Consider the following 13117-nt stretch of genomic DNA (forward strand, 5'->3'; position numbering starts at 1 on the left):
AGTCTTCCTATTTTTTTTTTTTTTTTTTTTTTTTAAATTTCCTCAGGAACACTACATAAGTTTGCCTTCCCTGGAACTCACTATCGAGACTAGGTTAATCTCAAAGTCAGATCCGCCTGCCTCTGCCTCCCAAATACAGGGATTATGTGAGCCACCACTCTTGGCCAGACCTTTGAAATGGACTGTGACCCTCGGGAAGTTTCCAAAGACCACCTCTCCCAAATGAATGTGCATGTGGAGTGGATGGTTCTGGCTCCTTCCCCTCCCTCAAGCAAAGCTGGCCATCTTGAGCAAGGAGCTGGAGATCTCAAGCGAGAACTTCCCTCTTTCCCCTCGGCTACTGTGTGAACTTTCCAGCGGCTAGCCACCGGAAGCCCGCAGCTGGGCGCTCACACCCACCGCACTGGTTCCCACACACCAGCCTTAAGACTCCGGAATTCGAAAGTGCTACTTTAATTAGCTGAGGAAAGGGGAGTGGCTTGGGGTGGAGAGTCAGGATGCTGAGCTAGATGTAAATGCTAGCTTCTTCCGTGGCGTTGAGGCGGAGACTCTTCTGGTCAGGGTCATCATCATCGCTGCCCTCACTTCCCGAGGCACTGGCGCTGTCCACGTCGGCGGTGGGCTCGTTGAGGACCACCACGTCAGCCTCCGCCCCGATGTCCTTGCCGAACCACACGGCCTTGTAGCCGCCCTCCCCCTCCGGCCGCCGCTCCTTAGTCAGGATAGACCTCACGGCTGAAGGACTGTCCCCAGCCTGGACTGTCTTAGGAGACCCGGAAGCTTTGGGCTGAGGGCTAGGAGGAGCGGAGCTGGGGGGCGTGAGACTGGAGGACGTGGGACTAGGAGGAGGGAGGGGCGGCTGGGCAGGCTCAGGGCTCGGCTCTGGCTTTCGGTTGGAGGTGGGCGACCACTTGGCCTTGTTGTCTGGGAGGAAGGTCAGGTTGTCATAGCCTCTCGGCTGTGGTTCCTAAGAGTGGAGCAAGGGCAAAGGCATCAGCAGCAGTGAAATGACTCCCACGAGTGCCTTCTGAACCCTCCTCCCACCGCTTGGCTCTCACTCTTCCTCTGCCCCACCCCCAACTCCCACCGCTTGGTCTCAGAACACCCATCCTAGCCTACCTCTCTTTCCTTCCCGTGTAAAGCCCTGATTTCCCCACCTGTTCCCACTCATCCCTCCATGTCCCTTTTCTGTGACTCCTCAGCCCTGAGTTAGTCCCCTTTCTACTGTACCTAGACCAGTACCCAACCTTCCTTACCGAAGCCTTCCCAGAGCAGCAAGTGAACCGATGTCGGTAATGCTTGTGGACGAGGATGACCAAGCAGATGAGGGCCAGCAACAGCAGTGCGCCTAGCACCCCGCCCAACACTGCCATGTCCACTGTAGAAAATCTCTGGCCATCACCCAGATCACCTGCTCCTGGTGTCCAAGAGACCATGGCCACTTACTGTTAGAATACTCCCATGAATGTCCCTTCCCAACCTGGGCCAGGCCAAGGTACCATAGAAATAGGACAGGCCTCTCCTGACCACCATGTAGAGTTGAGGTTCTAAGAATGGGCTACTAACTCCACCAGGGAGCCTGCCTGGGGCTACCAAGATAACAGGGCTACTACCAGCCTGTTTCACCAGGAAGGCCTTTGAGGGCACACGCTAAGCAGCTGTAGTGAACTTTGTCTTATCCACATAAGATACCTTCAACTATAATTTTGCATATATGTTGTACTTAGACCAGAGCAGGGCTCAATTACACTTGAGGAAGGTGGCTTTGTCAAGCTGCCTCTGGGTGACGGTTCCAATGGGACAGCTAGTTGTACCTGGCCCCTTGTGACCATGTACACGCAAAGGTTTAGTGGGTACAGCTTAGCGACCAGTACAAAGACCTTTCAGGGGGAACCTCTGTGTGTGTGTGTGTGAAGTTTATTATGTAGTATATGTATTTGTGTTGGTGCTGCATGTCACAGTGCATGTTGTGCTCAGAGGAAAACTTGCAGAAGTCAGTTTTCTGCATGTGTAGGACCCAGGGATCTAACTCAGGTTGTCAGACAAGATGCTGAGCCATTTTGACAGTACTTTGTAAGTCAGGGTCTCTTACTGACCTACAACTGACCTTGCAGCTGGCTAAACTATCCAGCCAGAGATCCTCGGGTTTCCTGTCTCTGACTTCCCAACACTGAAGTTGTAAGGGCACACCCCCATGCTCAGATGTTTAAGGTGAGTTCTGGGGACCAAATTCAGGTCTTCATGCTGGAAGGCAAATACTTTGCCAAGAGTGTCATCTCCCAGCCCTGGGTTTTTTTGATTTTCTGTTTCTGTTTTTAGCAGCATTGCCTCAGTATGTTGCCTAGGCTAGCCCTGAATTCCTAGGCTTAAGTGATCCTCCTACCTAAGTATCTACAGTATCACAGGCAAGTATCATTATATCCAGCCATACATTTTTAGATGTTCTCTCTCTCTCTCTCTCTTTCTCTCTCTCTCTCTTTCTCTCTCTCTCTCTCTCTCTCTCTCTCTCTCTCTCTCTCTCTCTCTCTCTCTCTCTCTCTCTCTGTAGCTATGGCTGGACTGAAATTCCTACATAGATGAGGCTGGACCAGACTGGGCTGAACTCACAGAGATCTGCCTTTCACTACCTCTCTAGTGTTGGGAGCACACTCTGACAGCCATAACATACTCATTTTTATCTTGTATCTTGAGTAGTGCTCTTACTTAACCTAAGACCCTAAATACAGATTGTCCTGGGAATGATGGGACTCACTGGCTCCAAAATCTGCTTCTACCCCTCACACCTTCTTCAGTTCACCCCCATTGTGACCTCTTGGGGCCATCTGTCTAGAGCCAGACACAGGCTCCTTGGAGGTGGTCAGTGTGGCCAGGCCAGGCTAGCCTGGGTGAACCCTTTTCTGGAGCACATCTTAGAACCCCTGTCTGAGTTAAGGGTCACAATGACTTCGGAGAAATGTGTTAGACTACCTGAGATGGGCCCAGTGGCTGTCGACTGAGAGGTTCCTGGCTTGGGGGTCTGTGTTGAGCTGCCACTAGGAGTGGCTGGCTGAGAAGAGGTGCTGGCCCCTGGAATGGGGACCATTGGCTGAGAGGTTCCTGGTTTGGGGGTCTGTGTTGGGTCGCTTCTGGATGTGCTTGGCATGAGGGAGGTACTTGTTCTGGAAGTAGGGGCTGTTGGCTGAGAGGTTCCTGGTTTGGGGGTCTGTGCTGAGTCCCCACCGGGAGTGGCTGTCTGGGGAGAAGTACTGGTTCCAAGACTAGGGGACCCCCCAGGTACGGATGAGGCAGAGGTGGGTGGGCTTAGAGTTGTGCCTGCAGGTGGGAATGGGCCAGCACTTCCCCCAGAGCTGGTTGTGGCAGGTCCTTGAGAGGTCCCAGAGGTCGAGGGGCTTTCCAAAGTGCTGTTACTTGAAGGCCCAGTTGTTCCTCCAGCTTCTGGGGGTGTGGGGGACTCTGGTGGTGGCATGTACAAAACTTGGGTTTGCCTCTGTCCCCAGATATGCCTGTCCCAGAGGAGGAGCCACCCTGCTTGGGGGGCCCTAGGGGGCTCACCTGTGGAGGGCGGCTCCTGCTCTGACACTTGGATCTCAACAACAGCGGTGGCTGTGTCCTTAGTCACAGTATTGCTAGCTTCTACCTGGGTCAGGAAAGGGGCTTGTTGCTCTTGGGTCCTTCTTTACCCCACACCTTTGGTCCCCTTATCCCCACTCCACCTCTACACGGATGGTTCTTGCTTCCTTCATAGGCTGCGTGGTCAGCATGATATCCTTATTCATCATGAATTCTGAGGAGTTGGTGACTCGATAAGTGACAGCTGAGTTGAGGTCCTAGAGGAGACTACAGTGAGCCCTAGGCCTGGTGCCCTACTGTCCACCCCCAGCGGTCTACCCAGAGAGAGGAAACCAGAGGGTCCAGGTATACTCATAGGGCTCATAGGTGAACAGAGAGGGACTGCATACCGGGAAGCCTGGGTACTGAGCCTGGATCCTCAGGATCTCCGAAGGGAAGGTCTTGTCCTTCACTGCTGTGCCAGCCTCAGAACCCACTACCACTGTGCCATAGTACAGGCTCTGAGAGAACTGGAGTGGGTTCCCAGTGACACTTCGAGCCTCCACAATAGCCTGAGTCACTGAGTATCGAGCCATGTCAGCCTGATCAGCCTGAGGAGTCGGGAAGCAGGAGTGGGTCTTGGGATTTAATGGCGCTGGGGCTACAGCTGGGAACACAGCTGGGGACACAGGAGACCCGTCTATCATCCAGTACTGGTACCCACCCTGATCAGCAGGGTGAACATCATGGGGCTGGGGACACTTTTAGCCATCGTGAGGTTGCCATCATTTGCGTTGATGATAAATGTGCCATCCGTGTTTCCTGGGAGAATTCGGGGTGGAGTTTGGTGTCTGGCTCCTCTGTTGTGGGGTCCAGGTGCTGTGGGGTTAAGCCCTCACTCACCTGCCATAATGCGGTAGGTGATCGGCTGGTTAATGGCCAGATCTCCGTCCACAGCATAGATGGGACCAGGACTCAAGGTGAGGGGGGATGGCTATAGGGATGGGGACATCTTAAGGTTTCAGAGCCCCAACTCTTACTCTCTCGTCCCTCAAGATGTGAAACATGAGTTGGAGCCTGGAGGGAGGGGCAGTGCCTGCTTGGGACAGAGCTGTGGCCACAGAAGGTCTCAGTGGCAACAAGAACTTACGAAGGAAGACTTGCAGCCTCAGTGTACGCCTCTCTGTACAGTGGATGCTGTGGTGGCCTTGGCAGGCCACCCTACCCAGTGGCACCACTGGCCTCAGAGGAGACTGTCAGCTGGACAAGGACTTAGCAGTCCCTTATTATCATCAAACGGCCCCTGAAGTCCTCACATCCCAGCTGGCATCATAGGATCCACACTCCTCAATGATTTTTATCTGAATGTCCCGCCCCCACCTGACTGGGAAGGATAGTTAATGATTGATTGATTGACCATTCACGTCTGTTTTACAAATCACAAAATTGTCTGCAAGCCTCTCTGGGAGCACAGGACCATGGCTGGATCCCTGCCCTGAATGTTTTCTGACTTGGCTCCAGAATCAAGTCTGACCCTGGGCCTCCTTACTCCCCATTACCAGTTTGTGTCCCGTGGGGACAACCGCATGGTATTGGGCCTGGATGCAGAAGTAGCCATCTGTGAATGAGCACGGCAGGAACCAGGGGGTCCGTAGGTCAGCTGGCAGCACGTTCAAGACCAGGGTGGCAGTGGCCGTATGGCTGGGCTTTACGTTCTCCTCCCAAGTATCCTGTAGTAACAGCCAGCCCCTGATTGGTCAGGCCCAGCTTGACAGGACCTAGAAGAGCCAGGACTCAGGAAGATGCTCTGCTTACCCGTGCCAGCAGCCTGAAGGTCATGTTCTGGTTCTTGTAGAAATCCAGGGTCTGGTCCAACTTCAGAGCAGGATAGTTTATGCCCTCCAGGGAGAAGAACTTGCTGGCATTCTGTGGAGGGGAAGGAGGTGGAGAAACTGAGGCCTGGAGGCATCAGAAAGAGTGAGGGTTGTCGATAATGAGTGGGAATGGGGGAGCACTGACGGGGGTCACTTCCTGCAGAGTGTAGACCAGGATGTCTCCTTTGTCAGCGTCTGTAGCCTTCAGCTCTATCTCAGGGATGACGGTTGTATCCACTCTAGTGTCCTGGAGATGGAGAGGAGGAGGTTGGTCCAGCCATGCTGTGGCTTCTGTATATAGATCTCCCTGATGCTGTCCCCAGACACCCTGTGTCCCCTGCCTTCTCCATACTCAAGACAGCACCAGTTCAGACTGGACTCACCTCCGATACATTATATTCCTTGATTTCAAAAGGGAATTTTGGCGCATTGTCATTGATATCCAGGACAGCCACAATCACCTTGAACTGCATCACCTGCAGCAAAGTCACCAAAGTCAACCCCTCGCTGAGGAGCAAGGCTCTGATGCCCCATTATTCATTCCTTCCTCTTCTTTCATTCATTCATTCAGTCAGTCACTTTGCCTTTCATTCCATAGACACTGGTGGCATCAACAATGTTACCCAGGAGCCTGTGAGCTCCTGTTCTAGGAGGAACGCAGACTGTAAAAACAGTTTTAGAGTGTGGCCACATGTGTGTGGTGGGAGTGCCGAAGAGAGATAATGACAATCCTGGGAGCACAACCAGCAACATATCAGAAGGAGAAAAAACAGCATCCCACGGCTTCAAAAACAGGTCTCCAAGAGAATAGTGAGAAAGGGGCCTTCAGGTTAAAATCAAACACTTCTATCCCACGAGAGAGCCCTTCCTGAGACTCAGGGGGATGTGAACACAGCCAGGTGCTGGAGGACAGAGAGGGAAAGCTGCTCTTCTCAGGTGTGACAGATGTCAAGGCCACGGTTCTCTCTGTCTTCCTGTTTCTGTCTGTCTCTCCTCTCTCTCTCTGTTTCTCTCTGTCTCTATGTTTCTCTCTGTCTCTCTGTCTGTCTGTCTGTCTGTCTCTCTCTCTCTCTCTCTCTGTGTCTATGTATGTGTATGAAGTATACTTGTGTGTTGAAGGTGGAGCCCAGGGCTTCAGTCATACTAGGCAGGTACTCCACCACTAAATATACCTAAAAAATAAGTTTTGTCTTGTTTTGTTTTGTTTTTTTAATTATTATTATCTATTAGAAGCGTCGGCTAAGATGTGTGTGGGTAACATGCCATGGTGCTGGGCCGGAGTGAAGGTTTTGAGAGTTGCTCCTGGTGGAGCAGAAAGTGTGTGGGGCCTGTTTTTCTTCAAGCTTCCCTTTAGTAAAAGGCTTGTGGTGGAGGCTGAGGGATACAATGTATGGGATAGGGTAGGGGGACAGCATAAAGTGGGAGGGTTAGGAATCAAAATGAATTTGCACACTAGGTCAGTGTCTGCATGCCCTAGCCTCGCCCACCCAGATGTGCGTTTAGTTTTGGCTTCCAGTAAGAATATGTGGAAGTATGTGAGTGAGGGTTATGGTTATGACTCTCTAGGGATTCACTGTGTGGGGAAGGAACAGAGGAGGGCCAAGGGCAAAAACAGCAAATGGATCTGCAGGAAGGGTCAGAAAGGAGAACTGTTGACCAAGGCCTCATGGGACTAGAGGTAGGAAGAGTAAGTCTGACTCTAACTGAGGCAGAGCCAACAATGCCAACAGTATACCTTGGGTGAGGTGACATCAAAAGTGGCCTAAAGTGGCTCGCAGGTAAAGATGTCTCCCAGGTGAGGGATGAGTGGCAGGCTTAGGGTCTCAGGGTGTTGACTTAATACAGGGCTCTAAGATAGCTGAGTTTGAGTCTGGAGCTCAGGGCAGAGTCTAGGCTGAAAGAAGCATGGGAGTGGCCAGGAAAGAGCTGATGTCCAGACTCCCCGGGGTAAGGTAGCAGCTTGGTCTTTGGGGTACTCTGACAGAAGGCAGGGGTGGTCAGGTACTGGGGTGAGCTTACCACAGTGTTTCCTCTTTTACACTCCAGGACTGCCTCAAGCAATGAGTTTTCCTGAGGATGAAGGCAGGGGCCCTATGAGTCACTTGCCACATAGGGAGCTAAGCCGCTCTAGGACAGGAGAGTACAGCTAGGAGAGCAGGTATAGCTCCAGTGCCCCAGTCATCTGTGAGAAGTCCTGGGTGTAGGGGGGCATTTGGCAGCTTTGTCCCCTTACGGCCTGCCCTCCCCCCTCAATACCAACCAACCAACCAACCACTGGGCCTGAAGAGCTCCTCACTACCAAGGGGATGTAGATCCCTCAGCCCCTCCTTCTCTGACTCTTACCCAGGTTAGGGGAGTGGACGGCCATGTATGTCCCCATGAAGGTACATTCCATCCAACCTACAGCCTGTACCTCATAATCTGGAGTCACGTTGAGAAACAGCTCAGTTCCCACGATCTTAAAGGCGTAAGGGGTGGACAAGGGTCCCAAGGTCACCAACTGGTCATCTGGGACAAAAAGTTCCGCCAGGGGCCCAGAAACAGTTTTGTTCTCTTCCAATGTAAAGAACGTCTGGTTCGCAGAGCAGACTAGAAAGTTGCAAAGGAGAAGTTGGTTCCTTCCACCAGAGCTCTGCCACCCACCCGTCCTGCCCCTGCCCAGCACATACCTTGGACCTGGGCCAAGGTTCCCAGAGGTTGGCCAAACAGTACTGTGAGCAATGGGAACAGCAGGGGAGGCCACAGGAGGGCCGGAGCCCCCATGGCAGCAGCTGTCACCTGGAAGAAGGGTCCAGCCTGCTTGGTTCCAGGGCTGGTACAATTCCTGCCTTGGCGACCTTCGCCCCTGCCAGGCACCGCCTCATTTTATGACCCTTTACAGATGGCCTCTATCAAGGGGGCTCCCGCTGGACGGCACTAACAGGGGACATGAGGTCATATTTCAGCCTGGACTTCCAGGAAGTTAGCTGGGGCTCAACCCACAGGCACTACACATAAGGTGTAAGAACTTGAGAACAACTAGGAGTGGAGAATAGGTGTGGGGAGCCAGGGCAAGGCTCTGGGGCCTTAGATCTAAGGAGGCTGAGTCAGGGCTGGAGGCTGAAGCAGGTCTGGGGGATGGAACCATGAGTCTGGGGAGCTGGGGCAGGGTTATGGGGAGCTGGGAGCAAGAACAGGCTGAGCCAATAGTCTTGGGTCTACTGTAGCCCACATCAGGGTGACCCTCATCTTGTCTCTTTCTCTTCAGTGTTCTCTAGCAAAATCCCTGGAGCTGTGTTATGTTGCCTCCCTTCCCTCTCCTACTCCCAAAGGAAATGGTGTGTCCCAGCATGCTCCTGCTGTCTGAGAAACACAGCAATTCCCCCAGGGTGGGGCCTAGCAGAGCCTTGGTGGGTGATAGGATGCAAATAGAACCTTTCAGCCACAGCTAGCTAGGAGCTGGGGTTTGGGAAGCCAGTATCTGATGGAAGACAGGAATCCTGGTGAGGACACAGCCCAGGCCTGCGTTAGACCTGCTTCTGTCTTGCTTGCTTCCTCTCCTATCCCCTGTAAGTTCTCAGAGATGGGAAGAAGCCCCTAGGTGGGGTCAGAAGGGTGGTAGGGAGTGTTCTGTTGAAAGGACGTGCATAGCCCTCACCATTCAGCCTTTTCAGGGCTGCTTTCAATGCCAGAAAACCTTCCTGAGGCTCTGGGCCTCTGTAAAGCCTGAGCACTGTCTCACAGTCCTTCAGTGGCCCCACAGCTGCCTACTGGGAGATGGCATCACCGTCAGGCCTCAGGGCTGGGCCATGACTACATAGACATGTAGAGCCAGGATGTACCCAGGTCCTCTCACTCATAAGTAACCCCTATGGGCCAGCCTGAGTCGACTCCACACCGCTTCATTTACCCTAACCACATGGCTGGACCAGGGTGGGAAATCCCTGATCCCTGGAAATTTTGCTAAATGGACCACAGGGCAGGGTGGGACTCTAGGGAATTCAGCTGAGAAAAGAGGGGTTCCACTGATGCCAGAGATAAGAAATGTCCTAGCTGGCTTCCCAGGTTCAAAGGGCAACTGGGTGTGGTCCTAGCCACTGAAGGAGATAGATGGATCCGTCCACGCCTGCCAGGCTCACGGAGCAGAGGCTGCCTCGATTTTATTAGACATCACACAGCATGAGCTAAAAGACCAGAGTCTAAATGCCTTCTTTATTGATGCCAAGGACAACCAATCCCTACTCCAGCCAGGGTCCTGGAGACTGCCCTTCATCCCTCATCTGGGCTGCCTGGTTGTTTCAGTCCACTCTGAACGGTCGACCGCAGGCCTTGGTCCAGGGGGCAGCCAGAGAGACAGGGACTCATCCAGGGACAGCCGGGGTAGAAGCCTGTAGAGGGAGATAGCTGGTGAGGGGACTAGTGTCTGACCATCAGAGTGCAGGCACCCACATGGCTTGGGTACTTTAAGAATCCAGCTGAAGATGGAGCACTCACTCACCAATCCTGTAGGGCCTGAGTATTCGACCACAGCAAGCAGAGCTGGTCCTCTAAGGGCTTGGACCGGGCCAGGCTGCTCTCTGGGATATTTTCTGTGTCCTGTTCGCTGCCCCCCACCCACAAACCCAAAGTAGAATTAGTATTGTACTGGGATGTGGCAAGCCTGTCCCATACCAGCCAGTCTGGAAAATTCTACCTAGCGCTGGCTCACCTGCGCTTCCCTACCAGACCCTGCAGCAGGCGCTGCAGCCTGGCACTGTCCTGCAAGCGGCTGAACTCGCTGGTGAACATCCCGTCAGAGTGTCTTGGGATCCTGGGGAGGGATGGAGTCATAAGTGTCAGAAAAGGAGGTGTGGGCGTGGCCGGGATGAAACGGATTCCCGATCCCGCTCACCTGGGAGGTGCAGGGAGCGCAGCGGAACTGGAGAGCAGGAGCAGCAGCAGCAACAGTAGCCGAGGCGCAGGCAGCGGAGGCTCCATGGTCCGGCTCTGGAAGTGACAAATGCTGCAACTTCAGCCTGAACCCCGCGCCACCCACCACTTTATAGCTGCCCAGACCGCCTGCGGGGGGCTCCAGCACCGCCCAGGCTCCGCGCGGCCGGCTACGCCCCATCGATTGCAGGAAGGTCAGGGCCGCCCACCCAGCTGTCGTCCGGCCACCTCCCGTCCCTACCGCCTTCTTGGCGCCCCTCAATTGGCTGGGCGGGGGTGGGGGGAAGTAGAGAGGTAGTGCTATCAAGTATGAAATGGACATCTCCATCTGGGACCAGGGATTGGGAATAAGGGGTGGCAGTTCGGGATGGGCAGAGGGAACCGTACTGTGAGGCTACAACTCATCTTGGAGCCTAGCCTAGACCAAGACCCTGTCGCACTCTTGTCTGGAAGGAGCTGTAGGTATCTTGAGGAACCTAGGAAGGACAGGCAGACTTCTGAGGGGAAAGGGAGACCAGTGTCCTAGGGCTCCTGAAAAAGCCAGGGCAGGGTGAACAAATTCAGAGAACCACCCTAAGGGCAGGCACCTCAGCACCTGAAACAAAATGGGAATCCTCTTAGGCCCCGCGCTTGCATTTTTGGGTGGGAGAAAACAGTTTATTCATATTGGTAGCAGAAAATGGTGATGGGTTAGAATAAGGGAAAAACAGGTGGGTAGAGGTTGTAAGGAAGTGGGGTAGGGGGAAGCTATGGATGGGGATTGAAGACAAATAGGCTTGCAGAACATCTTCACACTTGGAGAACCAGACCTTAAGTGGTAGTAGCATGCACCAAGACCTGAGTTCAGTCCAGCACTGAAACCAAAATAAAAAAGATAATCCTTAAAATCAAATTACAAACCCAAAGAACTGTTAGGAGATAGCTCTGGGATAAAAAAAAATCACATGGTTTGCTGGGCAGTGGTGGCACATGCCTTTAATCCCAGCACTTGGGAGGCAGAGGCAGGCAGATTTCTGAGTTCAAGGCCAGCCTGGTCTACGGAGTGAGTTCCAGGACAGCCAGGGCTACACAGAAAAACCCTGTCTTGAAAAAAAAAAATCACATGGTTTTTGTTATTGGGAATTGTTTGTTTTTGTTAGTTTTGGGGAGACAAAGTGTTTAGCTCAGGCTGCCTTTGATCGCACTATATAGCCCAAGTTGGCCTGGAACCCTCAACAATCTTGCCTTACTCTCTCAAAAGCAGAGACTGCAAGCCTGAGCCACCAAGACCAGCTCTGTTTGCATTTTGGAGGGAGGGGTTTGGCAGCTTGGGAGTTCTTTGCTTTGCATTTTTGAGACAAGGTCTCATGTACTTCAAGCTGGCCTGGAATTTGTTACATAGCTTAGGGCAACCTTGAACTTCACATCTTCCTGCCAGTATCTCTGGGGTACTGGTCTTAGGACTGTGCCAACATGCCTAGTTTTACGTGGTGCTAGTGATGGCGCTTGGGGCTTCACACGTGCTAAGCTATGCTAGCACTCTGTCAAATGAGCTTCCCATTCCTCACCCTCTACAGGAGGCTTTCAAAAAACAATTAGAGCAGTTTTCAGTTTACAGAAAAACTGAACTGAAAGCATGGGATTCAGTTTCTTCGTGCCCATCACATATGCCCTAGGAAACCCCTACTCCCACCCCTTTTAACTGTCCTGGAACTCAGTCTGTAGAGCAGAACTCACAGAGTTCTTCAACTCACAGAGATTCACCTGTGTCTGCCTCCAAGTGCTGGAACTAATGGCTTGAACCCCCCATCAACACAGCAGTATCATAAAGCCCTGCAGTAAGCTGGGTGGTGGTGGCACACGCCTTTAGTCTCAGCACTTGGGAGGCAGAGGCAGGTGGATTTCTGAGTTCGAGGCCAGCCTGGTCTACAGAGTAAGTTGAGGGAAAGCCAGGGCTACACAGAGAAACCCTGTCTCGAAAAAACCAAAAAAAAAAATAAATAAATAAATAAATAAATAAAATAAAATAAAGCCCTGCAGTTATCACCACCAGGGGCCACTTTGGGGTTGCCATTCTATTGGATTGGGCAGTGTAAACTGCCGTGGATCCAGTTCCATAGTATCTAACACAGTAGGGTCACAGCCCTGAAGGCCCCGTGGACCCTTACTCCTTCTGCCCACAGACTCCTTCACTGATCTGGTGACACTGCCCTTTCTGCTGTCGGTGTTGGAAGCATAGCTCACATCTTTTTCCAATGGCTTCTAAATTTCAGAAATTGCATCGCTTCTTGGCCTTTTGGCTAAGATCAAGTGCAGAAATTAAGTTTACCTGTGTGTGGTTGGGTAGATGGGTGCATGCATGGAAGTCAGAGGGCAGCCTGTAGGGTGTGGCTTCCTCCTTCCTGTGGGTTCCAGGATCAAACTTGAGCAGGCTTGGCAGCATGGGCCTTTACCCACTGAGCCATCTTGCCAGCCCCACACTGGCTTCTTTCATTTGGCAATAATCATTTACATCTGCTTTGACTCTTTTCATGGTTCAGTAGCTCAGTTCTTTTTAGGGCTTAGCAATGTTCCACTGTTTGAATGGACCAGTGTGTTTATCCATTCACCCAGTGAAGGACATTTGCGTTGTTTCTAAGTTCAGGCAACTATAAATAAAGCTGCTATAAAATGTGCGTGTGCGTGTGTCCCTCTCTGTGTGTGTCTGTGTGCATGTGTGTCTGTGTGTGTGTTAGAGCCGCAGACACGGTTCTGTTGGTACAGTGTTTGCCTAGTATGCATGAGGCCCAGGTTCAATACTCAGGACT

The 13117-nt window shown here is 52.5% G+C and overlaps 2 protein-coding genes across 3 annotated transcripts; both read right to left on the reverse strand.

Annotated features, from left to right (window-relative positions):
- Positions 1-437: 437 nt before the first annotated feature.
- Cdhr5 (cadherin related family member 5) lies at positions 438-8228 on the reverse strand. Of its 2 annotated transcripts, XM_031384665.1 has the most exons (15): positions 8093-8228; positions 7837-8012; positions 7443-7493; positions 5807-5899; positions 5569-5670; positions 5365-5475; positions 5109-5279; positions 4453-4543; positions 4274-4371; positions 3960-4160; positions 3714-3827; positions 3553-3637; positions 2968-3453; positions 1257-1417; positions 438-967 (listed from the first exon to the last, which is right to left on the reverse strand). In XM_031384665.1, exons 1-15 carry the CDS (start codon positions 8184-8186, stop codon positions 506-508), a joined length of 2496 nt encoding a protein of 831 aa, XP_031240525.1. In that variant the 5' UTR covers positions 8187-8228; the 3' UTR covers positions 438-505. The 2 variants fall into 2 exon arrangements, with proteins under 2 accessions (XP_031240525.1, XP_031240526.1); XM_031384666.1 differs by lacking the exon at positions 2968-3453.
- Positions 8229-9595: 1367 nt separating this feature from the next.
- Positions 9596-10475, reverse strand: Sct (secretin). Its single transcript, XM_031384667.1, has 4 exons — positions 10294-10475; positions 10111-10212; positions 9901-10005; positions 9596-9790 (listed from the first exon to the last, which is right to left on the reverse strand). Exons 1-4 carry the CDS (start codon positions 10377-10379, stop codon positions 9679-9681), a joined length of 405 nt encoding a protein of 134 aa, XP_031240527.1. The 5' UTR covers positions 10380-10475; the 3' UTR covers positions 9596-9678.
- Between the last annotated feature and the right edge of the window lie 2642 nt (positions 10476-13117).

This window comes from Mastomys coucha, unplaced genomic scaffold (assembly GCF_008632895.1).
Source record: "Mastomys coucha isolate ucsf_1 unplaced genomic scaffold, UCSF_Mcou_1 pScaffold21, whole genome shotgun sequence".
NCBI lineage: Eukaryota > Metazoa > Chordata > Mammalia > Rodentia > Muridae > Mastomys > Mastomys coucha.